The sequence below is a fragment of the Scaptodrosophila lebanonensis genome, unplaced genomic scaffold (assembly GCF_003285725.1).
Source record: "Scaptodrosophila lebanonensis strain 11010-0011.00,11010-0021.00 unplaced genomic scaffold, SlebRS2 tig00000001-arrow-pilon, whole genome shotgun sequence".
In the NCBI taxonomy this organism is placed as follows: domain Eukaryota; kingdom Metazoa; phylum Arthropoda; class Insecta; order Diptera; family Drosophilidae; genus Scaptodrosophila; species Scaptodrosophila lebanonensis.
In genome coordinates, this window is record NW_022060529.1 from 10564151 (window position 1) to 10591889 (window position 27739).

The window sequence follows — 27739 nt, forward strand, 5'->3', positions numbered from 1 at the left end:
TAAGTTAATATAAATAATGTTTCAAATTCTAGCTACGACCCAGCTGTAAAAGGCAGCGAGCACAAGCATGTGGCTGATGGTGTTTTGAGAGGCATCTGCCGTCGCACTGGGAAGATCGGTTGGCAGCGTTTCCACCGTTGCATTCAGATTTGTTTCGAGATCCTCCAACTGTCTAATCGAAACATTGCCTGTCTTAACCTCGACTTTGGGCAATGGAAAGCAGTAGACACGCTCAACTTCGACCAATACGGGTGCAGCATTATCCGTCAACGATGTCTCAGTCACAGTCAGTGGCACACATATAGTTGGCTCATCAGCTGCATTCTGATCCTCATAGGGTACACCCACACGAGTGATATTCAGGGGTAGCTGTGGTACCCTTTCGGGTATGCTCAGCTCGCTGTGCATTTGGGCGGAGTTCAAGGTGTCCTCAAAGTATTTATAGTCATCGTTTTGATCCACAAGGCTTACGTCGTCTATCCTATCCATGAGTTCGGGCTTTGGGCTGGATGTGTCTAGGAAATCGGATGGCCAATTGAGAGCAATTGTGGTGGCCTCCTCTTCGTCTGTGGTGGGCAGCAAGGATGTAGAGGTTGACAAGGCTGTTGTTGCTCGTGATGGGCTGCTGATACTTGGGACTGGTCCTGTAACCTCATAGCTGTGAGGTGGATATGGTATGGGCACCCAGTTAGCATCGGTTGTAGATGAACGCATTGGTGTAGTCGTTTCAATCGATTCATTTATTTGCTTAGCCACGGCCTTTAGCTTCGGATCCGTGGAGTTCATTCTGACAACTTCAGCCGACTGTATTGGTTCCGTGTTTATGATGGTGGGCTTGGCTGTTGGAATACGTCTGCGGCCATGTTTCTCTTGTGAGTATTCAAAGCTATCGCGAGGCGCGTGGGGAGAGTAGTAACTATTGATCACAGCAGGCTGTTCCTCGCTTAATGGTTTAGCCACTAAATCATGAACGTAAGAGCGCAATTAGAGGAGTTGCAGATAGGGGCAGAAGTCATTTGATTAAGGCTTACCTTCCGGTGGCACATGGACGCCCATTAGTATGGCCTCCAAGCGACCATAGTCGCGTTCAATCGATGCGGCGCTTTCGTCGGGATGCTGCGGATGCTCCGGCTTCCAGTTGCCATAGACAACGGAGTCCTGTATTTGGCCCTCAATGGGTACAGCCGCCGTACTGCTTTGCTCACGAAGTAGCGGTATGTGCGTGTGAATCGTGGAGCTGGGAGCGGATAGCGGCGGGACATCGCCATAGAGATATGGAAATGGATGGCCCAACGGCTGATTAAAGTTGATGTTTTCTGTGTGTGGTATTTGCCGTTGCGAAATGGTCTGCATATCCGAAATGCGTACTCGACCCCGTGGCATGTGAGGTTGCGGCTGAGGTTGGGGCGACTGCGCGGCAGCCATGCTCAGCATGAGAAGAGCTGAAAATGCGAACTGCTTTGCCTGCATATTCAAATTTGACTAAAGCACACAAATGCCGTTTATTGTATTTTTTCAGCAAAAGTTTGTTAACGCGCCGCCTCGTTTCAATTTTAATTTCTTCTTTTTTCTTTAAAGAAGAAAACAAAAATACTGTGCCACTTCTGGTAACGTCTTCTGTTATTGTTGTTGTTATTATTGCCGAGTATTTCGATTTTACAGTTAGGCGGTTCGTTTTATTGTTTCATTTCGTTTTTATTTGACGGCAGCAGCGGCAGCGCAATCAATTCATTTCATAAGTATTCTTAAGCAGAGGCAATAGTCTCTCGATTCGATGCTCAGCGGCTTTAACGGCTCTTTAATATCAATTCCTCACACACATCGATATTCGCACGCACTGCTTTGTTAGACGGTTCGCTGGCTGCGCTTCTCTTCTTTTCGGTTTAACGCTTCCGCGAATCTCGTCGCAACGTTCGTTTTAATTGGAATCGGTGTGGATTCAGGCACCAAGAACAACACCAACTAGCACCTTTTGTATATTCAGTTGGTTCTGCACGCGGCGGCTTCTAAACGGCAACTGATGTTGGCCAAATCAATTGGCGACTACGGCCACTTCTACTTCGGCAGCGACTGCTGCGCTTGCGTCGCGACGCGGCACGGCGCTCGCTGAAAGTAATATTCTTATTAATATTTGTAGAAATTTTTTCTATAGACCTTGAAGCGCATCATTGTTAACTCTTTTTCTAACAATGCGGCAGAGCGCCTCGACTTAATGGCTAGTAAAATTCATTTTGGTCTGTTGGTCGTTCATGTTCATAAATATCTTCTTTAATATTTCGCTGCTCTGCTTCTATGGAGAGAATTTGATTTATTTTCGCGTGTTGTTGTTCCTGCCCTTTCTATTCTTGATATGCAAAAAAGCCGTCGCATTTTCTAAGTTACTCGTACTCGTATTTTGCAAGTTTTTCATTTGACACTCTTTGTGGTTGTTCTGGTTAAAGACTCTGGTGGCTAAGGGCTACGTTTCACCAGACGCTTTTTTCTGTGCCAAAAATGTTGAGTCGATAGAAATTTATTTATGTATGCGTTAACCAATAATTGAGCGAAGCGACTGAAGTAAACAACGGTAAAGCGATGTTGGGGTCACATTTTTCTATAAATATGTATGTATGTATGTACATACATAGGTATATATACTTGTAGTTTTTTAAAATGTGGGCAACCTTCTATTTATAGCGCAAGTGGAAAGGCATGCATTTTGTAAATATTTGCCAAAACAGGTATCAAAAATGGGAGAAGAGCGGCTGTATGGTAATGATAATACAAATAAAATACAAAATAAAGATTTAGCATAGACAAAGCCGTTAATTTTTGCAGAAATCTGCCTAACGTTGAACGCAAAAAGATTTTATATTAACAAATATGCTAAGATAATGATAATACAAAGTATATAGATGCACAGTTCGGACAAGCTGATATTTATAAAACGCTGGCAAAAGTAAAGTGATACAAATTTATGTAAATTACATACATATGTATCCCACGTTTTTGCTCCATTTCCGGTTCAGCAGCCATTTGTTCCGTAACTTTGACAGAAATATGATTAATGACTATTATTCTGAACAAAGAACTAAATTCCAAAAAATTTCTGTGTAAATAAAGAATCTGCATGGGTTATTGGTATCTTTGTGAAAATGATAATACATGTATGTTAATATATAGTATACGTTGTATATATAGTATATGCAGTTCGAATAGGTTTTCTTTAAAAAATGCTGATAAAAATGCAATGTAACAAATTATAATAATTCTCCTTTGCTTCTACTCTTTCTGGTTTAGTAGCCATTTGTCCTATATTTATATATATATGTACATATGTAAATTGAAAAACTAAAAAATATTTTAAGATCTCTTAAAAAACCCGGGCACGGGATATTTCGTCCGCTTTACCGTCACCTTTTTGTAATTCGACCAAAACAAGAGCAATACTTTAGTTCTGGAATTTGAAAAACCAACTAAATTAAGTATACGTATTTTTTTGGTTAATTAATTTCAGATTTTAAATTATATATATAAGCAGGTTGATATTTGAGTAGCGGCAAAAAATATATGCGGAGATTTCCACTAAAAAGCCAGTTGCACTGTAGTTACGCAAAATATGACTTGTAGTTGCTTGCAACGTGCCAACTTGATGCCAAAATGTGCCAAGACCCAGATTGCAAATACTCGTACATATGAACGTATAGATACATAGGTAGATATGTATGTATGTGTATACATATGTATATCGTGCATGGTAGATCACTCATAAAAATTCAAACGAAGTCAAAAAGCAGAAAGAGAGAAAAGACTATCATAATTATGCAACAAAGCTGCTGCGCTGCTTTAAGAAGAAATATCGGCGTTGCAGATTCATAGAGAAGAAATGTTGCAAAGATAATAGATAATATAGTAGAGGCACTAAAGTATAAGAAAAAATACAAATTATTTCAAATATATTATTATTGTGTGCAACAAAATGGGATCAATAAACTGACTCCAAACATGCTAATTAAGTTTAACTATAAGTATTGAGAAACAAAAACACAAAAGGAAGTTGGGCATACATACTATATGTGCTCGTATGTATAGTATGTATGTATATGTACTATATGTATAGTGCTGCGTCACGTTTTGTCAGCTTTACTTATTGAGGAAATACTTGGAAACGGCTACAAGTAATTTATTAGTAAGTTAAGTATTATAATTTTTTGCCTTTTGAGATGACTTTGTTGAAAATTATTTTCCGGTCGTTACTTTTTCTTTTTTAAAACGAAACTTTCACATTCGCCGATTTATTTTTTAAGTTCATGCACAATTATATGAGTACATATGTATGTATATATTTTTTGTTAGTATTGAGATTAAAAATTAATGAATCGAATGTAATGATATATGTATTTGCAGAAGAAATCACAGTCTCTTTGTTCGCTACGGAGGGGAAAACAATTTGGAAAAGGCCAAAATGCTCTGTGCTTTTATCAATTCTAATCGGCTTTAATGCCGCACTTTATTGATTCTCTAATAGACCAATGTATTGTCCATTTTGATTGGCCACACGACGCTCCTCTAGTTTTTTGGCAAAGACGGGATCACTTTTGGCACGCTGTTCCAGACGCTCCTGCTGCAACTTTATACCCGCATAGATCTGATCGAGACCCTTCTGTATCTCCTCGGGAATGGCGGGTGGTGTGGGTATATGGTCGCCAGTGGCCCGGAAACCGTTCTCATCGGCTGTGTACTGGACATTAACGAGGGTGCCTTCGGGCGATTGATAAGAATACTGGCCATGCTGGACGAGCACACCGTTTGGATTCGTATCGAAATCCTTGAGGAAGCCCGTCTCCTCGTGCACAATGTTGTTGCCCGTTTCGTATTCAGTCTTGTAGCTGCCATCCTCGCTCTGCTCCTTGTTGTACTTGAGTATGGGTATCCAAGTGCTGGTCTCGCGAGGATCAATGTCTCGATGGTCGGGTTTCTCATTACGCGGTATATTGTTGGGATTCGGATGGCCGTGTAGATTCTGCTGATGTTGCTGGGCACGGCAGCCCAAGGCTAGCATCATAACAAGTATCTGCGAACGACAGCAGTTGGATTGAAGGACACGCACTAACGCACAAAAATTATGCTTCTTCAACTTACAAGTATTTTCATTTTTATTATTTTTTCGCGTTCAGCGTCGATATACAAGTATATTTACAGTTAAAGAGCAAATCTCTTCTTCGATATATGTATGTACGTGTATGTATGTATATGTGTGTCTATATATTTCGCGATCCGTCGCCCGTTACGTTGCCAAGTGAAAGCAGCTTCAACTGGTACTGTGCAGCGGCAGGCCCTATTTAAGCTTTATATAGCCGCTCGACTGCGCCTCCTGTGCTCACAGCAGCCTATACCCACGCACACGCATGCATCGGGGCTCACTCACTCATACACACACACACACACACACACACACACACACACACACTCGCAAACAATTGCATTTACCACAGTCGTAGTTGTAGTTGTTGTTTTGTTTTTGCATTGGTAATTGTAATTTGTGGGCTCATCGTTGGTTGGAAGCAGCCACTCTCGCTCTCGTTTTAGGTAAGCCAGCAGTTAATTTAAGGTATGTACTAGATAAGAAAATTGGTTCTCCAGAGTAAAATGAATATTGGTAATAGCAATAATAATTATGATCACCATCATTCTAATATCATCTAGTAATCAAATTGAAGCTTAACAAATTTCCTGAAAATACCTATACAACAAGCTCAACAAACTTTTCCAAATCGCCGAGCGCAGTTTATTTCGAATTCATTCTTAGAGTACACCAACCACGTTTGAAGCCAATCAGTAAATAAATGTTGTTCGAGTCCATTTTTCACCATTCGGAGTTTCAAAACTCCTTTTAAGAGGTCACACTGGGAAAAGTAACAGGTAGTGCTTCGAGAGTTTATTTTGCTGTAATTTACAAACTTGTAGAAAAATACTATTCCTATTTTTTTAAACGCAATATTATAAAAAGTTCATGTTAATTGAGGCTTTCAGAAAGTGAAAATATGGCATACAAGTTTAGCAAAAACTTCGATATGGTAAGAATTTGAGTGCAATTGCATTTAAAATTTACTCTAGTCCGCACCTTAATTTTCAAATAGAAATATTGTTTTTGTTGGCCTACGTAAATGTCTGCGGCATGGCTGTCCGGCCGTTCATCTTCGTAATGCCGTTATTTAGAAACAAGCCAGAACGGGTTTTTTTTCTGTAAAAATTCGCAGTCGCGATGTCGTCGTGACCAAATACAGTGAATTACTCAGTAAATGCAACACGCATCTGGCTGCGACCAACAGCAGCAGCTCTGTGCTCTTTGGAGGCGCCACAACATAGCTACTCGTATGTATAGTTGGCCACAATTGAACCTCAACTCTCTTTGTATTGCACGCTTTCGCTCTTTAGAGTGTTGATTTGAATTCGAGATGCTGCTCCCTCCAGCTTCGACTCAGATTCTTGCAATTGCAGCATTTTTGGATGCCGAAGACGGCGGTGACATACAAAATGAAGCTAAGCAGCCTATGTACATGGATTTGAATGTCTTGGCAGTTGAAATGAAAATTGTTGTAATAAACGTTGGGTTTTTTCTAGCCATGATTTGGCAAGACGATAATTGAGTTCAATACGGCAATGGGTCTTGGTAAATGTTAATTAGATGTTGAAAATGGGACACTTTGTGAAAACTCCAACAAACACATCTCAACACCACAACACACTTAATTATTATTTATTTATCATAGATTTTAAATTAAGAGTACGGCTAATTCAAATGCCTATAAATGCACTACTTTTTGCTGCACTTAAGCTGGTAAGCTAACTCCGATTCTTACTGTTTGCGTCATAGTTGACTTTTGACATTTGAGTTGCAAAGCTTCATGAAGATAATAAATTTTGCTGTAAGCCTCTGAAGCGTTTTTGTAAAACGACAAATAGTTCTGTTCAGATTCCACATTGTCAGAAGATTGGTTTTCAGTTAATGCCACCTGCACGCATTTGTAGAAAATGTAAAAAAGGGCAAGCAAGTCCGAAAGAGAAGATGAACTTCGCAATGTAATAAGAGTATAGGTTTTTCTACGCTGTACATTAAGGGTAAAAGGGTATATTAGGTTTCTTTCCGACCCATCAGGCGAATCGATATAGCCATGTCCGTTGCTCGAGCATTCTTAGCATTCTCTCTTGTTTATTTATATGATTTATTAAAGAAAATATGTAACATATACTCGTAGTAATTTCTTTATGATAATAAATGGGAAAATGGAAATGATCAATTAAGATATATAAGCGCAAACCAATTTATGGTTCCTCATTTTGTTAGGGGGTCGTGAGTGTTATAAGAATTGTTGCTGCTTTGCCGGAAAAATACTTCAAGACGAGCCCAAGATACAAACACTTGTTTCAACCAAGATGACGATGGTTGCAACATCATCGTGCTAGGCACTTGGCCGTGTAGTTAACAAAACCGCCAACTGGTTCGACGACAAATGCTTCATTCACACCCATAACATGCACCATCCCGCCCTCCACTTGCTGCTGCAGTTGTTGTTGTTGCTGTTGTTATTATTATGGGCAGTGGCCCGTGAGTCATTTTGAGGCAGAGAAGATTTTGTTTTGGTAACAGTGGCAGTTGTGCAATAAAGTCCAACTACGTTGCAAAGAAAATTGAAGCTAACAAGGTTGTTTTAGAGTTCAATCAGCTATAAATCAAACACTGACCCATATGTTGCTCCAAAATTATTAATATTTTTAAGCTGACTTGGAAGTTTTCCATTGGACTAAGCGCGATATCTGTGTAAGTTATATGATCACCGCAGAATAATTTAACAGTAAAGCCGATTTTTGTATGTGGATGAAATCAAGATTGACTTTTTCATTTCAACTTCTTGACAAACGGGTGACATTTGACATTTTAGTAGAAGAATTGTGGGCTTTGCTCGCGAATGTGGATGCCAATATGTGGACTAGTTTTTACATAAGCGCAATGTAAACACAATGTTCTACATAAATACTCTTTATTGAAAATCGAAACAGACGATCAAATTTATGAGATTAGTAAACTTCAGTTGGAACATAAATAAGTAAGCTTCATAATTCGTCACAAATATATAAATGTCTTAAGCACGTACATACAAACTATGTAATTCGCATATTCTCAATCTAATCGTCCTTCGAGTGTGGTATTGCTAATATAAGTGTTAGGTGGTACATAGACATACAAATTGATATAAAAATAATTTTTTGGGAAATATGGTGGTAAATTTTCCAGAGCACTGATATTGCGATAGTAAATGTAGCCCTGAGGGATAATAATACATATCATAAGAAGAAAATTCGTAAGATGCTAATCAAATACTTACGCTAATAGGGCACTTTTTAGGGACATTGCTGTTCCTCCGCATACTTGAGAATACTGCATGAGCAAATACTTGGTTAGGTCCTTCCAGCATATACTTACAGCAATCAAACTCCATGTCAACCATCTTGCGATGTTTCTTGTTGTAAAGTGAAAACCTCATAAACGGTCTGACTATTTCTTTTACATAGTACATTTCGACGGAAATTTGATCATTCTTTGGCTTATGAATGATACAAGTGAAGTTTTGGACAAATTCTGGATTCCCTTCACAGTTAATGCTCTCCCAACACAAACTTAAACGAGTGATCTAGAAAATCATGTAAAACTTTACAAAACGTATGTGATATAAATGATTAAAGCATACCTGTGCATTACAGATCGTTTGTATAAGCAAACAAATTAATGCAAATGTTAGACTATCCATATTATGCTTTCCAACTGACAACAGCACTGACGAGAGATTTACTATTGGTAAGTTTTTTTTGTTCCCAATTTAGGCTTGTACTTAGAGACTCGTGTAGGAAAATAGTGCAATTAACAAATTTTATACTTTTTAAATTGCTATTCTAAATACGCGTTTACCTATTGATTTACCAGATGGGTAAAATGGGCTAATTACTTTTGTACAAGGTATATACTTAATCAGCATGACGACAAAAATCGATCTATACATTTCTACCCTTGTCTGTCCGGATGGATGTAACGGTTGACCAATCACGGTATGTAGACTTTCCAAGTTGCTAGGTAATAGGAATTTATTTTATTTTTTTTGATGTTCTTCCCTTCTTCTCCACAACAGAATTTCAAAGGTATGTAAACATTACTTTGCAAACGTATATAATATCAAAATCTTTACGTCTGTTAATTACAATTACGTTACAATTAAACAGCGTTATAATTTAACACCTTAAAAGTGTTAAAATTGCATTGAAATCCGAAAGGCATTTTTGATGTTTTTATGTTAATTTAAAAAGTGGCTTTTGAAGATATACATGTACATACGTACATAAGTACAATATGTGTATGTATATGTATGTGTTCAACAGAATGCATAACAGACTTACTAAGTTTTTAATTTAACAATAGTTAGTTAATTCAAACGGCCTGCTAGTGTGATATTTGAAATAAACGTTTTCGGTTCCATATACGTATACAAATTGAGTGTAAAACGTCCTTTCGGCATATAATCAGGAATATTTTCAACACCACTTATATTGTGATAATAAACATGACCCTGGAATAAGGAAATCTGGAATTTCAATAATTCTGTAAATGTTGAATACTAACCTTAATTGGACACTTTTTTCGGTTGCTGTTCTTCAAAATACTGGTGAACATTAAATTTTCAAATACTTTGCTAACACGATTCGCCAAAGGCTTACAACAATCAAAATCCATGCTCATTATCTTGCGATGTTTTCTATTATAAAGAGTGAACTTCACAAAATGGTGGTTTATTTCTTTGGCATAGTAGAGATCGACACTGATTTGATCGCGGTGTGGTTGATGAAGAATACAAATTAAATCCTGAAGAAATTCTGGATTCCTTGTGCAGTTCATGCTTTCCCACCACAAAGAATAACGGGCTGCCTAAAATGATTTAAAAGGTTGCCGTTTTTAAATATATATATGGCGTATGGAAACTTTTTGAACGTACCTTAGTACTCCGGCAGCATAGTATTAGTAAAAAAATGACAGCAAGTTTTTTGGTTTCCATAGTTAAATGACTGGCTGGAAACTTGCAATACTCGAAAATTGGACAGTTGTAGATGTTATATGGTTGGCCAAACAAGTTGAATAGCTCAACAAAATATGGGTCTAAAAACAGGCCAATTATGAATTTTTGTTTAATTGCTCTTATTTCGATGTTGGCTGTTTGGATGAAAAACAATTTTGAAAAATGTAATAATTCCCAAAAAATTATTTTTTTTTAGATCAAGTGAGCATATTTTCAACAAATTTTTACTTAGGTAGCATGACAAATATGAGCTTGGTTATATTTTTAATTAATTGTCTTCTTCGGTGATTTCTGTTGGGAACACATATACGAGTTGAACTACTCTTTAAAATCTTAAATCTAGTTATGTGTAACGGTTTAAAATCGATGGCTATGCTCGGTTTGCACAGTTTTGCTTAAATTCGCAGTTTATAATATAAGAGAAAGAATGAAACTTATAAGGAAAATACATAAATTATATTCCCACTTTTAAAGAAGAAGCCTTCGTTTTGATCTGTTATTGAAAATTTGCGACACCTTATTTTCCAAGACAGCCGGCTTTTTTGTTTAATACCCGAATCCGACAAAAAACTGTATACTTTTAGGCGCTCCGATTTGTTTATGCGCTTTTGGTAATACATAATACATATATTTTATTATATATGTGTGTAAGACATATGCATGTACCTATTTGTGTACATTTAACAATTTCTTCTTTTTTCTGGCTAACTCCTTTGCTCTGTCAATCAAACGGGCTTTTAGTGTTAACATTGCCACGTATCCAACTCTGGGAAGAAACACACTTACTCTTCCCACGAAATCGGATTCATCGAGAAACGAAGGCAAAGTTTGGGCCGGTGTTATATTGTGCGATTGATAAATACCCTAAAATAGTGAATGACCATATATTGCACATTTACATATGATTATTATTGAACTCACCGGGGAGAAGGGACAACGCCATTTCGTATTTTCGTCTCCGACAAAGTTACTGAGGATGAAGTTGAGTAACATTTTCCTTTTTTTCTCACGGAGTAATTTGCATAGATCAAAGGCTATATCGTATATCTTTTGAAACTTATTCTTTTCGTTTGGTATCGAGACCTTTAGGGTACTACTTAGAGCATTCAGCTGTTGCACGACTTTCAGTGAACTAGAAAAGCTTCTGTTTAGTGGTCGAATGATGTCACAACTTATGTCCGTAATATACTTTGGATTGGACACACAGTCGAGCTGAGTTATCTCTATATAATAGCCCATGTGCTGAGTGTTAGATCAATTATTATTAATATGCCCATGCAATGAATACGAATACACAGGATACTTACAGGATATATCTGTGCCTCACAGCACAAAAGCAGTAGGGTAAGAATTGGAATTGGAAAAAGGTGAATATTCCATACCATTTTGCCGACTGGTAGTTCGAACGCGTTTTCACGAATTAAATAGAGTTGTTTGTGCTGCGACATCAGTTTTAAATACCTGCTGTTTTGATTATCGTTGACCAATTATGCAAGCTACTAAAATTCAATAATTATGTACCCATATAGTTAAATATTTAAAAACGATTAAGATCGATGGCTTTAATATTTACATGTAATGAGGTGAACAACCAAGATCGATCGGTACACAAATCAGTTTACTGTATAGGCCACCATTTTTCTGAAGAAGAACTGGCAGAGGTTGGGTAGAGATCAATGGCTATAAATTTCTTTAAAATTAACCTATCACAATGAAACTTGCCGTACAGACACAAAAGAGCTGATTCAATCTTGAAAATTGTGCAACCTATTTTTGCAAAGACAGCTGACGGATTTGTTTAATTCTCGAATCCGCAAAAATGCAAAATATATTCTGATTTGAGTGTGTGTGTTTTTAAAAACATTTTGAAAATAAGTTTGCTATTATAAGTATAATTCATATATTTCATTATATGTGTATGTATATGTAAGTACATTTGTATAAATAGTTACTTATTTACACATTGAAATAGTTTTCATTTTTTCTAGCGGGCTCTTTCGCTTTATCAACCAAACGGCCTTTTAGTGTTACCATTGCTAGGTATCCGACTTTAGGAATAAACGCTCCTACTTGTGCCACAAAGTCTGTTTCAACAAGAGAGAACGCTACAGTCGAGCAAGCCCCCTGTACCCAGGTAAACTTCCGTCACTGAGTTATATGCGCCCAAAGCAGCAGCAAAAAGAGGAAGAAGAAGAGCGAATTGTTGCTGCAGTTTGGGGGGGTTGTATTGGCGAGAATTTGTTTCGCTAATAACTTTTCTTAGAATTGACCGAATTGAATAAAATTTTATACAACAGTAGACAATTAATTATGTGTGCAAAGTTTGGTTTAGGTAGCATTTGAAATGTGGACGCTATTGACGAAATTCTGCAGCGGGGGAAGGGGGGGAAAATTAAAAAAAAAAACATAAACTCGTCCTTACTCGGACCTAGGAGAATCTGGATGCCAACTTTGGTTATTCTAGCTTTTATAGTTTCTGAGATCCTCGCGTTCATCCAGACGGACGGACAGACGGACAGACGGACGGACATGTCTAGATCGATTTCTCTCGTCATGCTGATCAAGAATATATATACTTTATGGGGTCGGAGATGCTTCCTTCTGTATGTTACATACTTTGCACAAACCTAATATACCCTTTTTACCCTACGGGTACAGGGTATAAAAAGCAGGCAAGGCTTGGCCAGGTGTTATATTCTGGAACTGATATTTACCCTAAAATGGTGAAAAATAAATATATTGCTTATTCATAATATGAATGTAGCGTGACTGTCGATGTACTTACCGAGCAGATTGGACATCTCCATTTTTCATTATCCTCTCCGATAAAGTTACTGAAGATAAAGTTAATCAATCTTTTTTTTTTCTCTCACACATTACTTTACATAGATCGAATGATACACCGTATATCTTTTTATGCTTATTCCTTTCTTTAGGTATCAAGATCTTTAGGGTGCTACTTAGAGCATTCAGCTGTTGCACGACTTTAAGTGAACCAGAAAAGCTTCGTTTGTGGTCTAATGATTTCCCAACTTATGTTGGTAATATACCGTGGATTGGATACACAGTCGAGCTGAGTTATCTCTATATAATAGCCCATGTGCTGAGTGTTAGATCAATTATTATTAATAAGCCAATGTAATGAATCGAATGTACTTACAAGATATATCCGTACATCACAGCACAAGAATAGTAGAGTAAGAATTGGGAAAAGGTTAATATTCCATACCATTTTGTCGACTGGTAGTTCGAACGCGTTTTCACGAATTAAATACAGTTTTTCGTGCTGCGACATCAGTTTTTAAATACCTGTTGTTTTGATTATTGTTGACCAATTGTGCAAGCTACTAATATGAAATTAATTTGTACTTATGAAGTTAAATATTTAAACACAATTAAGATTCATGGCTTTGATATTTAATAGTAATGAGTTGGACAAACGAGCTCGATAGGTACACCAATCAGTTCACCATATCATGTCAGCATTTTTTCATTGTAGAACTGGCAAAGCTTGGGCTATAACTTCCTGTGAAATTGAACTATCACAATGAAACTTGACATACGGACACAAAAGAACTAACCGGAAGTAATTGGCACATTGACTAAAAACTCCCAAGAACTACGGAACCTTTCAGGTGCAGAGTATAACAAGTTTTAGAAAATTCGCACTCCATATTTTGATTCAAACTTAAAAATTGTGCACTCCACTTTTCCAAAGCAAGCTGACGGATTTGTTTAATTCTCGACTTCGCAAAAATGCTGTATACTCTCATGCTCTCTGATTTGATTAAAAATACGTATACAAGTTTGCAAATATATAATAAATATTTTATTATATATGAGTGCGTATATGTTTGTAAGTAAATATGAAGGTATTTATTTGTGTACATTTAAATTTGTTTTTTTCTTCTGCCTAACTCCTTTGCTCTGTCAATCAAACGGGCTTTTATTGTAAATATTGCCACGTATCCAACTCTAGGAAGAAACGCACTTACTTTTGCCACAAAATCGGTTTCAGTAAGAAACGAGGGCAAATCTTGGGCAAGTGTGATATTGTGCGATTGATAGATACCCTAAAATAGTGAAAAAATGTATATTTAATATTATCGTGTGATTATTATTGAACTCACCGGTGAGAAGGGACAACGCCATTTCGCATTTTCCCCTCCTTCAAAGTTACTGAGGATAAATTTGAGTAACCTTTTCCTTTTTTTCTCTCCGAATGTTTTGCATAGATCAAAGGCTATATCGTATATCTTTTGAAACTTATTCTTTTCGTTTGGTATCGAGAGCTTTAGGGTACTACTTAGAGCATTCAGCTGTTGCACGACTTTTAGTGAACTAGAAAAGCTTCTGTTTAGTGGTCGAATGATGTCACAACTTATGTCCGTAATATACTTTGGATTGGACACACAGTCGAGCTCAGTTATCTCTGTATAATAGCCCATGTGCTGAGTGTTAGATCAATTATTATTAATATGCCAATGCGGTGAATCGAATGTACTTACAGGAAATATCTGTGCCTCACAGCACAAGAGCAGTAGGGTAAGAATTGGAAAAAGGTGAATATTCCATCCCATTTTGACGACTGGTAGTTCGAACGCGTTTTCACGAATTAAATAGAGTTTTTGGTGCTGCGACATCAGTTTTTAAATACCTGCTGATTTAATTATCGTTGACCATTTTTGCAAGCTACTTAAATGAAATAATTATGAGCCTTTGTATAAAGTTAAGCATTTAAACACGAGTAAAATCGATGAGAGGTTTCGTTATTTATTTGCAATGAGTTGGACAAACGAAATCGATGAGTAAACAAATCAGTTCACCTATATCAATGCCAATTACTGTGGCTGTGCAACGATTAGGGTATTTATCTTGGTTTCGGTATCATTTCGAGATGTGCGTGCATGCGTGTAAATAAGCAATGACCTTAGTCTGCAGCATCGGTAGCGTCAGCGTCAGAGTCAGCGGTAACCGCAAACCGGCGTGAAGGGCAGCCGCTGATCTTACATAGACGCAATGAGGCTGAGAAATGTGTGACACCGACTTGTATGTCACGTTAAGTTGAAAGGAATGCAGATATTGTAAAAATAAAAGTTCATATTACATTCATTATTTATTTTGGCTGTGAAGTTTTGCGGTTTGTTGTCTTAGCTTGACTTGCCATGTCAGTAATTTACATAACATGAGTGAGTAAATAAAAAAGAGAGCCACACATTGAACCATTTACAAAAGTTTTGTTTTTATATTTCGTTTATGGCAGCATCAGGCAATGCAATGGTATTCAGTATTTAGTACGTAATACTTTGCAGTTAAATAGAGATAGATACATACAACTAAATGTTAATTACTTAATTACACATACGACCCGTGGGCCAATTGGGCCAACTACTGCGGCGGCACCGGCAAATGATCGCCCTGCGGCTGAAAGCCGTTCTCATCGGCCACATAGCGCAGTGTGATGACATTTCCATCGGGATCGCTGTAGCTGTACGAGCCGGTCTGCACCAGCACCAGCTCCTCGTGCTCGTCAATCACCTGACCATCGGGTGTTTCCGTTTTTGGTATAATTATCTTCTTGAGGTAGCCAATGTTCTCCACGCGTATCCCATTCGAGGTCTCGTAGCTGTGCAAATAGGTTCGTCAGTTTAAGCTTTAAACTGTATGAAGTCATTTGAAGAAATGTAGTGCATACCTGCTGTTGAAACTGCCGTCCGGATTGTTCACATTATCCTGCTTCACAATGGTGGCTGGCGTTGTGGTTGCAGCAGCACGCTCCAAGTCCTGCGGACGTGCCAGTACGAAGGCGAACAGCACGGCTGAGCACAAGATGCTTGCAATTCTATACATAATGTGGCTTTATCCTTCAGAAGTTTTGTGCAGCAAACGACAAGGTGGCGAGTTATTCCAAAGAGTTGCTGTGCGACTGTTAATGTTAGGGCGTCGCTTCTGGCCTTTTATATAGTGACGAGTGTACACACATACTCACACTCACGCATGCCAGCAATTGTCGTAAGCTCGTTTTTTTTTTGTTTTTTTTTTTTTTTTGGTTACGATGGGCGCACTAGATAAGCCGCTCTGAGAAGCAGCCGCCTCGACGGCAAAGTGTTGAGAGTACAAGCAAAAATTATGAGCGGTCGCACTTGCCCGCTTCTTCGCTTCAATTGCTTTCGTTTCGGCGCTGTCCTCACTGGCCTGATCACCATTTATTGCTCGTTTCTTGCGCCTTTAAGATGAGTAAGCTGTTGTGCCGCCAAAGAGATGGCACTGCCATGTCAACAGGTGATACTGATAGCCGGCATCTGTAGTTGTGCCGGACTGGTCTCTTGACGACATTGCGCGCTTCCATGGCCAACTACGTGATTTGCCTGCAAAGTACATTATTCTCGTCTCTGATTTAAGTTCCGTTGAATTTGATTCTGTTGCCCCAGCTTTTGCAAAAACCAACTGATCTGATCAGCTTCAAAACCGTTAAAGATTGCAGTACTGTTGCCACTATCCATCTAATTTACTTAACCTTCTAACAAAAAAATGGTTGCTAATTAATTGTCGGCACATTTTTCGACAACCTGCACTCACTGTGTGTTGGCCAAATGAGTTCCACCTAAGTCCATTTAAGTATCATTAAATTGTCATCAATGAAATGCTATACGAATTTTACACAGCAAAACAATGCCAGAGAAATGGTAAAAGTTATATAAGCAATTGGCAGAGATAAAAACTGAACACTTTATTTATGCAGAGCACGTTTCAATTATGGAAATTATTTGGCGAACAACAAACACTAGAATATGTGAGCACGTCTATACGAATCTTTTGTAGCTAACGGTGAACACAGACAAAGACTCAATAAAAAATGTAGAGTACCGAGAGTTAAATGCCTCGAGTCTAGAGATATTGATAATTTTGGCAATATAATTAGGTACATGTTGTGAATATTAACAAATGTCTGGATTGTACGACGGTCAATGCACAGACAACTGAAGCCGGTCAATAAACTGTGAGTCGCTCATATTTTCAACTCAAAAAACATATTTTATATTAACAAGAAAAAATGCGCATTTACGGAATATCCAAAATTATTCTCAAAAAAAGAAGAAAGTTAACCGCCGACTGAAAGTACACGATGTAGCTGAATTCGAATACATTTCAAAAATTACTATATATCGCATATTGATGGACAATTTCGGGATTAGATCTCTACACTGATGGGTGCCGTGTTTGCTCAAACCGGAAAACAAAAACAATTAAGAATTTAGCAACAATAAACAATAATAATCAAATAATCAATTTATCCTTCACTTAGAAAAATCTATAAAATCCATTACGAAAGAAGTACGATAGGTATCCATAATTTTGAACACTAATTGTTCAATTTGAAGTATAATTAAAACAAAAAAGATATTCTAAATTTTGGTGTAAATTTTTGTGAAAAAAATTAATTTTTGATAAACAAGAAAAAACTGTTATAAAATTTTGTTTTATGTTCAAGACAAATTAATTCCACCCTTTAACATTAAACAAAATTTCTTCTCTGAAATTGTTTCTGAATATGTAATACTCAAGTATGTATAGTCAAGTGTCATTTCCATTCTCCTGAATAAATGTAATTATTTGTGTTTTTAAGGTGAATAATATGATCACATACTCGTAACATTAAACATCTTTTCTGGATATTGTGTATCGACACATTTCTAAGATATTTTTTTAAGTCTAGCACAAAAGTGCTAATAAAAACACTTTTGATTTCAGTTGCATAATCGGTTTAGGTTTAGAATATATGTAAATAAACATTTATCGTATTTTGCTAACCAGTTATTTATATTATTTATGTTTGTATGTATCTACGTACGTACAAGTATTTATGTGTGTATTAGAGATGTGCACGTAAACACAAACTTACCGCCACAATCACGCACATTCATGAAATCAATCACAAAATTCACAGATCTTTTACACTTTACAATCACGATTAGTTTTGGTTAGCATTATTGAAAATGAAGAATTCTGATATTTTTGTATTTGTGTCTTTTTTTATTAATAAGTTATACAACTAAACCATAATTTTTAAAATTTATAATAATTATGCTTTCTAGCCAAGTATTGGAACAATTTTTTGCAGTTGAATTATTTTTTAAAAGATCGAAATCAGTCGGAGTTTTCCAAAATATTTGTGTAACACGCGTCTGAATATTTCTTTATTTAAATAGGTAGTTATGTGGTTCTATATTTCTATTTAGATTCCATTCCATTTATTCCATTTATCAAATACATTTGTTCGAATTAGTAAAATTGTGTGGTTTATAAATTGAGTTTTCTTCACGAATTTTCACTTACACAAAGCTCTAGTATGTAGTTCTTATAAAGCTTGTCATTCGGAAATAGTGCCAGTAATATAAAACCAAATGTTGTCCGACACGATAATACTTATTTGCAGCAATACACTCTGATTCTATGCAAACATATATACTTATAAGTGAATCAGTTCGCCTTTTTAGAAATTAGCGCCTTGTTAAGATGTTTTTTAACACACAAATACACAAACAAATATGCAAATACATGTTTGCCAATATTCTAGCGACTTTCAGGCAAATTTGCAGCTATGTTTGCAACAAATTGAAAAAGAAAACTGTACCAAGAATTTGGCAACAGCCCGATCACGTCCACGTATTATGGCGTAATACTATATGTTGACTTTTGATTTTGAGGTCACAAACTTGTATTTGTTGGATTTTGTTTTCGTTTTTATTTCAGTCCATTTGGTTATAAAAATAACTTTTCTCTTTTACATTAAAGATGTTTTGCAAACAAATCACAATTTATGTTAATTTTTCTAATTTTTCTTTTGCTGGGGATGTTCTTCGAGATATTTAAGTGTTTTGAGCACAGACTCAGGTATCGGAGGCGGTGTGGGAAGATGTGCGCCTGTTGGCTGGAATCCGTTTTCATCGGCTATGTAGGAAATGGCGAATTCTTGTCCATCGTTAGTCTTGAAAGAGAATTTCCCTTGAATGGACTCGCCATCGTGCTCCGCATTGACGTGCTTAAGCAAACCATCCTGCGTGACCTTTGTACCGTTTTTTGTCTCGAAACTGTGCAGGGATGATGGTGATTTTAGGGCCACGTGTCGAGATCAAAGGTGACCAGACCAACACACTTACTGGTAATGAAACTTTCCATCATATTCCACATTGGATTCGTGTGAGATCAGACCGTCGTCAACGGCATCTGTGCCGCCAATTAAGATAAACGCTCCCAAAAGGTATAACAATTTCATTTTAAACAATTGCTACGTAAAACACACACAAAACGTTTACTGCGACTGACGAGATTGTTAGATCTAGAGATGCTTATATAGCATAGTCTAAGACGGCAAAAAAACAACAAATTCAAAACAAAATCTAAAATTAATAAAAATTCCTGTGCAAAATAGTTAGCATGAAATTAAAATGCGACCAATAAATAATAATGAACTTGTTTTGTTTGTTTTTGGGATTTGGCAAATGGGTGTGAAAAAAGGCCCAGACTCCGGGCAGATGCTTCGTCAGCGAACTATGTCGCATAGTTGTTCACCAACATTTACGAGTAAGCACAATTTGGACATTGTTGGGCTATTATTTATGAGAATATAAGTTAAATATGGTACTTGTTCTAGCAAGCTTGACCGCTTGATTTGATCATCATTTTGGCAACAAATTAGCATAAAATATATTTGTCTTTTCTTCTTTGGGCATTAAAATGTCATTTAATTCTATTTTTATGAACATATTCATATTATGTGCGTCTGATTTGGTGTTAGCTTAACAGTACATATGGCGATTGAATAATTATGGTGTTATGTATTAACCAGTGACGCCAGTTTTAATTTTGTGCCGACAAGTTGGGGCAGTATTTTGCATATCTAGGCTTATAAATTTGTACTCTAACGGGCTACACATGGGCGCCAGCTGAGTTCGAATGAACTAGTATAGAATAGACGTGAAACAGCGTCTAGAGATACAGGGCAAATGAACTTCATTTAATCTCGTTTTGTGGCTTGAATTTCAGCTACGAATTCTCACTCACTATATACCGGAATCAAGTGGCTAATGAGATTAATGAAGCTAAACAACGAATATAACAACAACATTTATTCAAAGCTGTATCTAAATTCAAACAGGCATAAAAATAATAATCGAGGGTGTCTTCTCATATGATTTAAAACTAAAAGCTAGGAATATAATTTCATAAATCTGTCTGTCGATTAATTATTTAAATATATATTTATGGAGCAGACTTTTAAATTTTTCCAATTTAATGGCCCACGAATTAATCAAAGGTCCTTTTTGGGCTATACAATGAAAAATTCAAAGGTAAGGCAAGAACATGCCTTTTATCCTTTTCTTTTTAAGCTCTTTGCTAGAGATAATGGAGAGAGTTTTTATATATAAGATTTGAGTACATACTTGTATTAATCTCTTGTGTATGGAGTTTGTAAAATAACAAAGCTACTAGTATAAATCAAATATAAAATTTACTAAAATCAGAACAAATACATTATCTTCGTACAGCGTATACTCCAAAACCAGGAACAATTTTTATTTGCCTTTTTTCTTGTTAATCTACCCGTGTGTATGACCGCAAGGATCTCAGGTAATAGGATGAACTAACTGAATTAACTTGTTATAACTTGTTAACTATAAGCTAGGAATAAAATTTCATAAATCTGTCTGCATTCGTGCACCAGATTTTTTTGACTCGATTAATTATTTAAATATATATTTATGGAGCAGACTTTTAAATTTTTCCAGTTTAATGGCTCACGAATTAATCTTAAATCATATTCTTGGCTATAAAATTTAAATTTCTGGATTTAACTCATCTATGATTTTAAAAGTAAGGCAAGAACATTAGTTTCATCTGCCTTTTATCCTTTTTTTTAACTCTTTGTCAGAGATTATCGAGAGAGTTTTTATATATTAGATTTTAGTTCATATTAATCTCTTGTGTATGGAGTTTGTAAAATAACAGAGCTACTAGTATAAATCAAATATAGAATTTACTAAAATAAGAACAAATACTATACATTATCTTCGTACAGCTTATACTCCAAAACCAGGAACAATTTTTATTTGCCTTTTTTCTTGTTAACCTACCCGTGTGTATGACCGCAAGGATCTCAGGTAATAGGATGAACTAACTGAATTAACTTGTTATCCAGCTACCGGCAAGTTCAAAAAAGGAAAAGATTATTTTTTCGCGATACATTTAACAATTCTCCTGCTGTTTACTGTTTTTCACAACTCTCATAATTATTGGAATTTGTAAAACAAATTTGGCGATTAAATCCGGCTAGCGTTTAGTGTCCTAATGCCGAAATAAATGTTATCTCCGCTCATGCGATTCCATCAGTTGCTGTTATCGTTGACTTTTTGGCTTCAGTCTGCAATGCGCACAGGTAGACTTAGACACAATCCCGGTCATAGTTTGAAGTGGGACAAGCATTCCATTGCTTGATTATGCTTAAGTCCTGGTGGCTTCAAAGTAAAGGCCTTTATTGTATGCTGTATTTGAAGTATAAATTATAATGCTCAACTATGAAATGCACAGCAGTTTTGTTTAATATTTTTTTGTAAAGAATTTTTATTTCTTCATTTGCAGCTAAGTCTAACTGAATTATTGAATAGTTCTCCTCTTGCGTTACAATAACTGAGCAAGTACAAAACAACAGAATTCAAATACGAGTAAGTATGTACATTGATCATTATCAGTGTTTATATTATAACGTGTATGTAGGATTTACATTTACAGACTATTTGCACAGTAATTGCTGCGCGTAACATTTTTGTATCTATTTTTTGTTTTTTTTTTAATGTTTTTTAATTTTTTTTTTGAATTTACTGATAAATCGACGGTATCACATGAGTCCGAAAATGGCAAAGTTCCGACGACTAAACGAGCTTGTTAATATCTTAAGAACAGAGTAAATAGTGAGTAGGTGTCGAAGAAGAGGAGGTTCAAGTAGAAATAGAAGTGGTTTAATACGTAGCTGTGGAAACAGAGCGACGAGAGTCCAAGACGGAAGTGAAATAAAGGGCCATGTAATTGTCAAATGGCTGGTGTGTACGAGTATGTGTGTGTGCTTGAGCTTGTTGTGCGTTTGTCTGCATATTGGGCCTGTCTCAAAAGTGCGTTTTGCGTTCTTCAGTCAGTGGTGCGTCTGTGTTGCAACCTATTAGTGTCTATATGTGGGTAGGTGGCTGTGTAAATTGTCGGCGGTTTTAGGTAAGGTAACAGCTTCCAGCTAACAGAGCAACATGTTTTCGAGTTAATAGTGGAGTCTAAAAATCATTATCCAAGGTCAATTTCTAAGTATCATCGTTTGTTTACCGTTGCGGCCTTAACGACGCTTTGCAGGTGGGAGGCTCAGCAGATAGTCGAGCGCCTTTTGAATTGCTGGAGGAATTGGAGGCGGTGTGGGCAAATGATCACCCTGAGGCTGGAAACCATTTTCATCGTCCGCAGAATAGTTGAGCGTTATGAGATTGCCTTCGGGTGAGGTATAGGACACAGAGCCCCTGGCAATAATCACATCGTTAGAGTCCGCCGAGGTGGCCTTCTTCAATGTGCCTGTCTCTTCGGCTTTGATGCCGTTAGCTGTTTCATATCTGGAAGAATGTATAGATACGGAGACTATTATGAGACATTTTTGAACAAATTAAGTATAGTATTTATTGGTACACAGAATAAAGATTTGTCATTGACAAACGCTGTGCTAATAAATCAAAGCAATAATGAAAATAGATTTGATATTAATCAAAGTAACCTTGAAATCTGTGCAAAATGATATTATACTATATAAATATTATACGATACGTGGCGTCAAGTGCTTAATTTAATTTGGACTTTTCTGCGGGAATCCGCATACCAAACTAGTTACGTTTGAATAGCCATGCATGAGGGATTAGTAAATATGCATGCATTTGGTTTAAAAAATTTATATTTTATTTTTCAAGCCTTGGATTGGAGCTTCTACATTTCCTACTCAATTTTGAAAACTTAAAAGTTATTAATTTAAAATTAAATATACTCTCTCTCTCTCTCTCTCGCTTGTTATGTACATATACTAATAAATTTGGCCATTACTGTAGTTCAGCCACATCATAAAGTTTCAATGCTTTTAAAAGGCGCTTAAAAGTATGCTTTGTTTTTTGTTGTTCTGCAATCGACATCACTTAGTACTAAGAATGTTAGAAGTCTTAATTTGACGAAATCATAAAATCTATTAAATATTTCAGACTTACGCATAGTTGTATGATCCATCTGGCTCAATATTAGATTCTTGACTTATAATCGCAATGGGCTCCTCAGCTCGCTGTGGCGCTGCCGCCGCCAAGCCGACCATTAAAGTCACGAGCGTACAAAGTGCTAACTGAAATGGATTTAATTAAAGCAATCAATATAATTTATTCCTAAGGGTTAACTTAATGCATCACTACACAACGTCACTAAAAGTTCACTTGCTTTTATTTTGTAGCCTCTGCTTGTTTGTTTACTTCCCACTGATTTATGGCTGGTGGCCATGTTATTTGCTGCAGCGTCGTAAATAGTGTTTGAGGTCGCAAAATAGAAGCCAATTAAATATTTTTCACATATCAGACGATTCATGAATGCCATCGATTAACTCACTGCCGCTCAAGTGCATGGAAAATTGTGGGGCGTGATCCCGTGTGAGTTTATGCAAGTATGTTGTTGTTGTTTTCGTTTTTGTTAGTCCCCTCCCTCCACTTGTGTACTTACGAATAGCGATGTCGCATTGCGAAACTGGGCATTTGTTTACTGCTGCTGCAGTCGTTCAATTTCGCCCCATTTGACTATTTGGCAATTGCTCCAGCGCGTTGCAACGCCAAGTAGGCTTTAATGTATTGGCCTGAAACACACAGACAGACAGACAGACACCTGCCAACTGAGCGTAACATCCAGCGCCTGCAGTTCGTCTATGCTGGTCTTTAAAATTGCTAACAAAAGCAAAAGCGGCTTGGCAGCCTCTTGTGCTGGTCAAAATGCTGTGCAGTCAGTCGTATGTCTGACCTTTAGCACTGCATGCGGGGTGCATGCTTCGAACCTTTTAAGTGCTCAGCTCTGTAGACATTTAATTGGTTTTGTGTGGGTGTTTCTTTTGTATCTCTATACGAGCTGGTATGTAGTGCGGAAATACACTTAAAATTGAAGGGTTAAGCGCGGTTGCCTCTTGCCTTCGTCAACAAGTTTCATATTTATGTTCAATTTTTTATGCTTACGAGAAATGCTTAAAGTTGTGAGCTAAAATTGATTTACGTTTATGACTTTTAAGATTTGCGCCGACTCATAAGCTTATGCTCATTAGGATACGCCAATTTAGTTCATGCACAGATATTTCGAAATAGTATTTTGTCTGGTTTTCAGTTCAGTAATAAAGTAAATATTGGGAAGAAGATATGCCAGTAAAAAGAATAAATGAAAATATTGCAAGACTAAACAAATTTCATTTCAATAATAGCTTAATGCTTTGAGTACGACTGTAATGTACATGATATATATATATATATTTCTCTATAAATTCAGTACTGATTTGTGGCTTGTAGACATTTAATATCAAGTAAATGTACGACTTTGTATAGCTTCATAAAAATAGTTTGTGATTCATTCTCATTCAATAAAATCACGAAGTATTTGGAATACGTGGATATGCTAACTAATAAAGCTTTTGTTTTCCACTATATTTTAATTGGTCCCAGAAACTGAACATATCGTGAGTTCCAATAATCATATGGTGTTGTTATATTAACCAATTAAGCTGCCATTCGAATTTTTCTTCTTCGTACATAAACAGGTTTTTTCTAATATATTTAATATGTTTATAGATTTCTATAACTAATCACTGACTTAAGTAATCGAAATTTTGGTTGCAAGAAAACAATTAGCTAATAAGGAAATTTCTTAAAAAAAAGTGATATAAGTTGCCCGTATATATAGTATTTATTTTGAAAGGGAGTTTCTGACTTTATTTACGTTAGCTAGGTATTTCCAGCTTAAAACAATGTGGGATAACTAATTAAAATTTTTAGTGGTTCGGCTATAAAAATTGAAATGGAAACTAATTTGTTGACTATTTTGTTTCAGCAGATGACGAAAGATTTTCTAACTATTTGAGCTATGGTCGGACCAATAGATGACTCTTAAATTCGTTCAATTCTAAAAAGTATGTGTTGAAGTTATTTTAATTTCTTCCACAAACAATACTAATTCACAGAAAAGGATATTTTTCTACATTCATAAAGCTTCTTTAAAAAAAATTTGACAATTTTTTGGGCTAATTATTTGATTGTTTGACCATAGCAGTGTATTGCAAACCCTTTTTTATAAACTTAAGGAACTTTTTTGTAACTCCCATACACTTGATTAACACACACTTACATTTCTCATTTTTTAATATGCGCAATCACAAATGAGTATTGTAATCCAAATGTAGGCGTATCCTTTCAGGAGGCTTGAAGCACTTTACACAAATCTTGACGATGTTGTCAATTGAATTGGAGATTTTTTAATGATGCCGAATGCCGGCAAGTGTGGCTATTTATACGAAAAACTAAGCGCTGCAGATGCATCGGTCGGAGCGCAAAGCATGCAAAATGCAAAAAGCTAAGTATATGGAAAATAAACACAGTGTAGAGAAAAATAATAAAAAATAAAAAAAAGCACTAAAGATTCAACACCTTAGACGGCGACAAGAGCTGCAGCGACGCTGGCGTCGAAGTCGACGTTAGCAGCATTTGAAACGATGAGACGCCGACGAGCAAGTTGTTGTTGACGCTGTCGCTGGCGCTGCTCTTGCCTGCAGCGAACAAAAGTGCAAGTGGAAGACAACAATAACAACAAGAATAACAACAGTAAAGCTAAAAAAACAAGCTAAAAACTGAAACAAACAAACATGTATGTATGTATATACTAAATAAATATGTGTTGGACCCCTTGCAGACGCGCGCCTCTGGCTTGCCATACTAAATGTCCAATTGCTCAGCTGCTCTGTACAATTGAGAATTAAATAATTTATGCAATTATTTTGCGACGTAATATAGCATTTTAAATTTATTTTAAAACAAGTACACGGTAGCTGCAGTTGAAAACAAGTCGGGTAGTTGGCAATTGAAGTGCCCTTTTGCTTGCTTTTTTTTACAATTTTGTTTGTGCATCGCGTGTTGAGCTTTGGGTATTGAGTTTGGAGTTTTGGGTTTTGGGTTTGGCAATATGCGTAATTTTTTCCGTTTGTCAACATCAGGTGCGAAGAATGATATAGAAACGGAAGGCTTGAGATTGTGCCGCAAGTGATGGCCCATTTTAAAGAAGGCGATTGTTATCATTGTGGCTGCAGGCGTTGCCACCCAGTTGCACAATCTGTGGGCGAGTGAAAAATTGCATTTAAATACGTGCCTTCTAATCGCCAATTGCGATCAAAGTCAAACAACAAAAGACGCGCATGCTGCCTTGTCTATATAGCACTGCCGACTTCGAGTCGAGTCAGTTGCTTGGCCCAGGGCACAGTATTTGTTGTTTTTTGGTTTTTTCTGAGGTCAAAATGCCAAAAATTTCTAAACGCTAAGACGACTGTGCGATATAGGCGCGTCTAATGAATAGCATGGGCCGGCATTACGGCAGATGGGGCCATAGAGTACCGGCGACAGAATTTCGTGACAAGATTGTCCCAAAGATTGTTGCTACATTGCTTCGTAGTAGTTGCTGTTGTTGTTGTTGGTGTTGTATTTTCAGACTGTGGCAACAAACAATGCCAGCAAACAATTTTCAGTTAGCGAAGTCTGAAAATGTGGCTAGCAATCAAGTTACATTGTATAGTTGCTGATGCGGCTGTTGTTGGTGTTGTTGTTGTTTATTGTGTTTCATTTTTGCCACTGTAAAGCAGTAAGTAATTATGAAGACATTCATTCAACTGCATTCATTTAAATATTTATTATAGGTACCTTTTCTTAATTTTAATTTGCGCGAAACTAAAGTTCTCAGCCACCAAGTTCGTTGCCTAAGTCTTTTGATTTGGGCTAATACACATGTACTAGATAAGAACTATTTACATATCTATATGCTTAGCTTATATATAATAATTAGTCAATTTCGGCTATACTCTTTTATGAGTTCGTTTTAAAATGGTGTTCTCAGAGAGAGACAAAAAGGGAGAGAGAGAGATAGAGAGAGCTTTGCCTTCGGGCTAATGGGATTTAGAATCAACTTAGAAAAACTTACATTTCAATAAAACCAATTAAAATATGACAATATAAACCTAAAAAAGATTTTTCAAATAAATTTATTTAAAATTATTCTTGAAAATCGAAAAGCTTTCCGTTTGCTTTTCTATGCCAATTTTAATGTGAAATTTATAGTAAAGCCATTATATTGCAGTTAACCACAATATCCATCGTATCTAATTTGTTATATAAACTGCGAAAATTCTTTCCTTTGACAATGATATATAAATTTACTTGCAATAATATAAAAATAGTAGAACAGTATCTTAAGAATTTCAAAATCATTTGTCATTTATCATAATCTTATGAATAATAAGAGATAAAAATTTGATTTAAACCTTGAAATATTACGCATGGCTTTGC

General features: G+C 36.4%; 5 protein-coding genes across 5 annotated transcripts; all 5 read right to left on the reverse strand.

Annotated features, from left to right (window-relative positions):
- Positions 1-21: 21 nt before the first annotated feature.
- Positions 22-1425, reverse strand: LOC115634801. The gene is made up of 2 exons (XM_030532709.1): positions 1032-1425; positions 22-959 (listed from the first exon to the last, which is right to left on the reverse strand). Exons 1-2 carry the CDS (start codon positions 1423-1425, stop codon positions 22-24), a joined length of 1332 nt encoding a protein of 443 aa, XP_030388569.1.
- Positions 1426-4489: 3064 nt separating this feature from the next.
- LOC115634154 (endocuticle structural glycoprotein SgAbd-2) lies at positions 4490-5212 on the reverse strand. The gene is made up of 2 exons (XM_030531734.1): positions 5122-5212; positions 4490-5053 (listed from the first exon to the last, which is right to left on the reverse strand). Exons 1-2 carry the CDS (start codon positions 5131-5133, stop codon positions 4490-4492), a joined length of 576 nt encoding a protein of 191 aa, XP_030387594.1. The 5' UTR covers positions 5134-5212.
- A 10279-nt stretch (positions 5213-15491) lies between these two features.
- Positions 15492-15953, reverse strand: LOC115634220 (endocuticle structural glycoprotein SgAbd-4). The gene is made up of 2 exons (XM_030531811.1): positions 15799-15953; positions 15492-15729 (listed from the first exon to the last, which is right to left on the reverse strand). Exons 1-2 carry the CDS (start codon positions 15951-15953, stop codon positions 15492-15494), a joined length of 393 nt encoding a protein of 130 aa, XP_030387671.1.
- A 2983-nt stretch (positions 15954-18936) lies between these two features.
- Positions 18937-19380, reverse strand: LOC115634806 (endocuticle structural glycoprotein SgAbd-3). Its single transcript, XM_030532718.1, has 2 exons — positions 19265-19380; positions 18937-19195 (listed from the first exon to the last, which is right to left on the reverse strand). Exons 1-2 carry the CDS (start codon positions 19378-19380, stop codon positions 18937-18939), a joined length of 375 nt encoding a protein of 124 aa, XP_030388578.1.
- A 3027-nt stretch (positions 19381-22407) lies between these two features.
- Positions 22408-25659, reverse strand: LOC115626994 (endocuticle structural glycoprotein ABD-4). The gene is made up of 3 exons (XM_030522512.1): positions 25539-25659; positions 23387-23514; positions 22408-22750 (listed from the first exon to the last, which is right to left on the reverse strand). Exons 1-3 carry the CDS (start codon positions 25545-25547, stop codon positions 22483-22485), a joined length of 405 nt encoding a protein of 134 aa, XP_030378372.1. The 5' UTR covers positions 25548-25659; the 3' UTR covers positions 22408-22482.
- Between the last annotated feature and the right edge of the window lie 2080 nt (positions 25660-27739).

Excerpts from the sequence above, each read along its gene's own strand:
- LOC115634801 (XM_030532709.1), bottom strand. The coding sequence starts at position 1,425 with ATGGCTGCCGCGCAGTCGCCCCAACCTCAGCCGCAACCTCACATGCCA. Across the intron at positions 960-1,031 it reads CGTCCATGTGCCACCGGAAG|TGGCTAAACCATTAAGCGAG; the intron begins GTAAGCCTTAAT and ends TTCATGATTTAG.
- LOC115634220 (XM_030531811.1), bottom strand. The coding sequence starts at position 15,953 with ATGTATAGAATTGCAAGCATCTTGTGCTCAGCCGTGCTGTTCGCCTTC. Across the intron at positions 15,730-15,798 it reads GACGGCAGTTTCAACAGCAG|CTACGAGACCTCGAATGGGA; the intron begins GTATGCACTACA and ends CTATTTGCACAG.
- LOC115634806 (XM_030532718.1), bottom strand. The coding sequence starts at position 19,380 with ATGAAATTGTTATACCTTTTGGGAGCGTTTATCTTAATTGGCGGCACA. Across the intron at positions 19,196-19,264 it reads GATGGAAAGTTTCATTACCA|TTTCGAGACAAAAAACGGTA; the intron begins GTAAGTGTGTTG and ends ATCCCTGCACAG.
- LOC115626994 (XM_030522512.1), bottom strand. Across the intron at positions 22,751-23,386 it reads GATGGATCATACAACTATGC|ATATGAAACAGCTAACGGCA; the intron begins GTAAGTCTGAAA and ends ACATTCTTCCAG.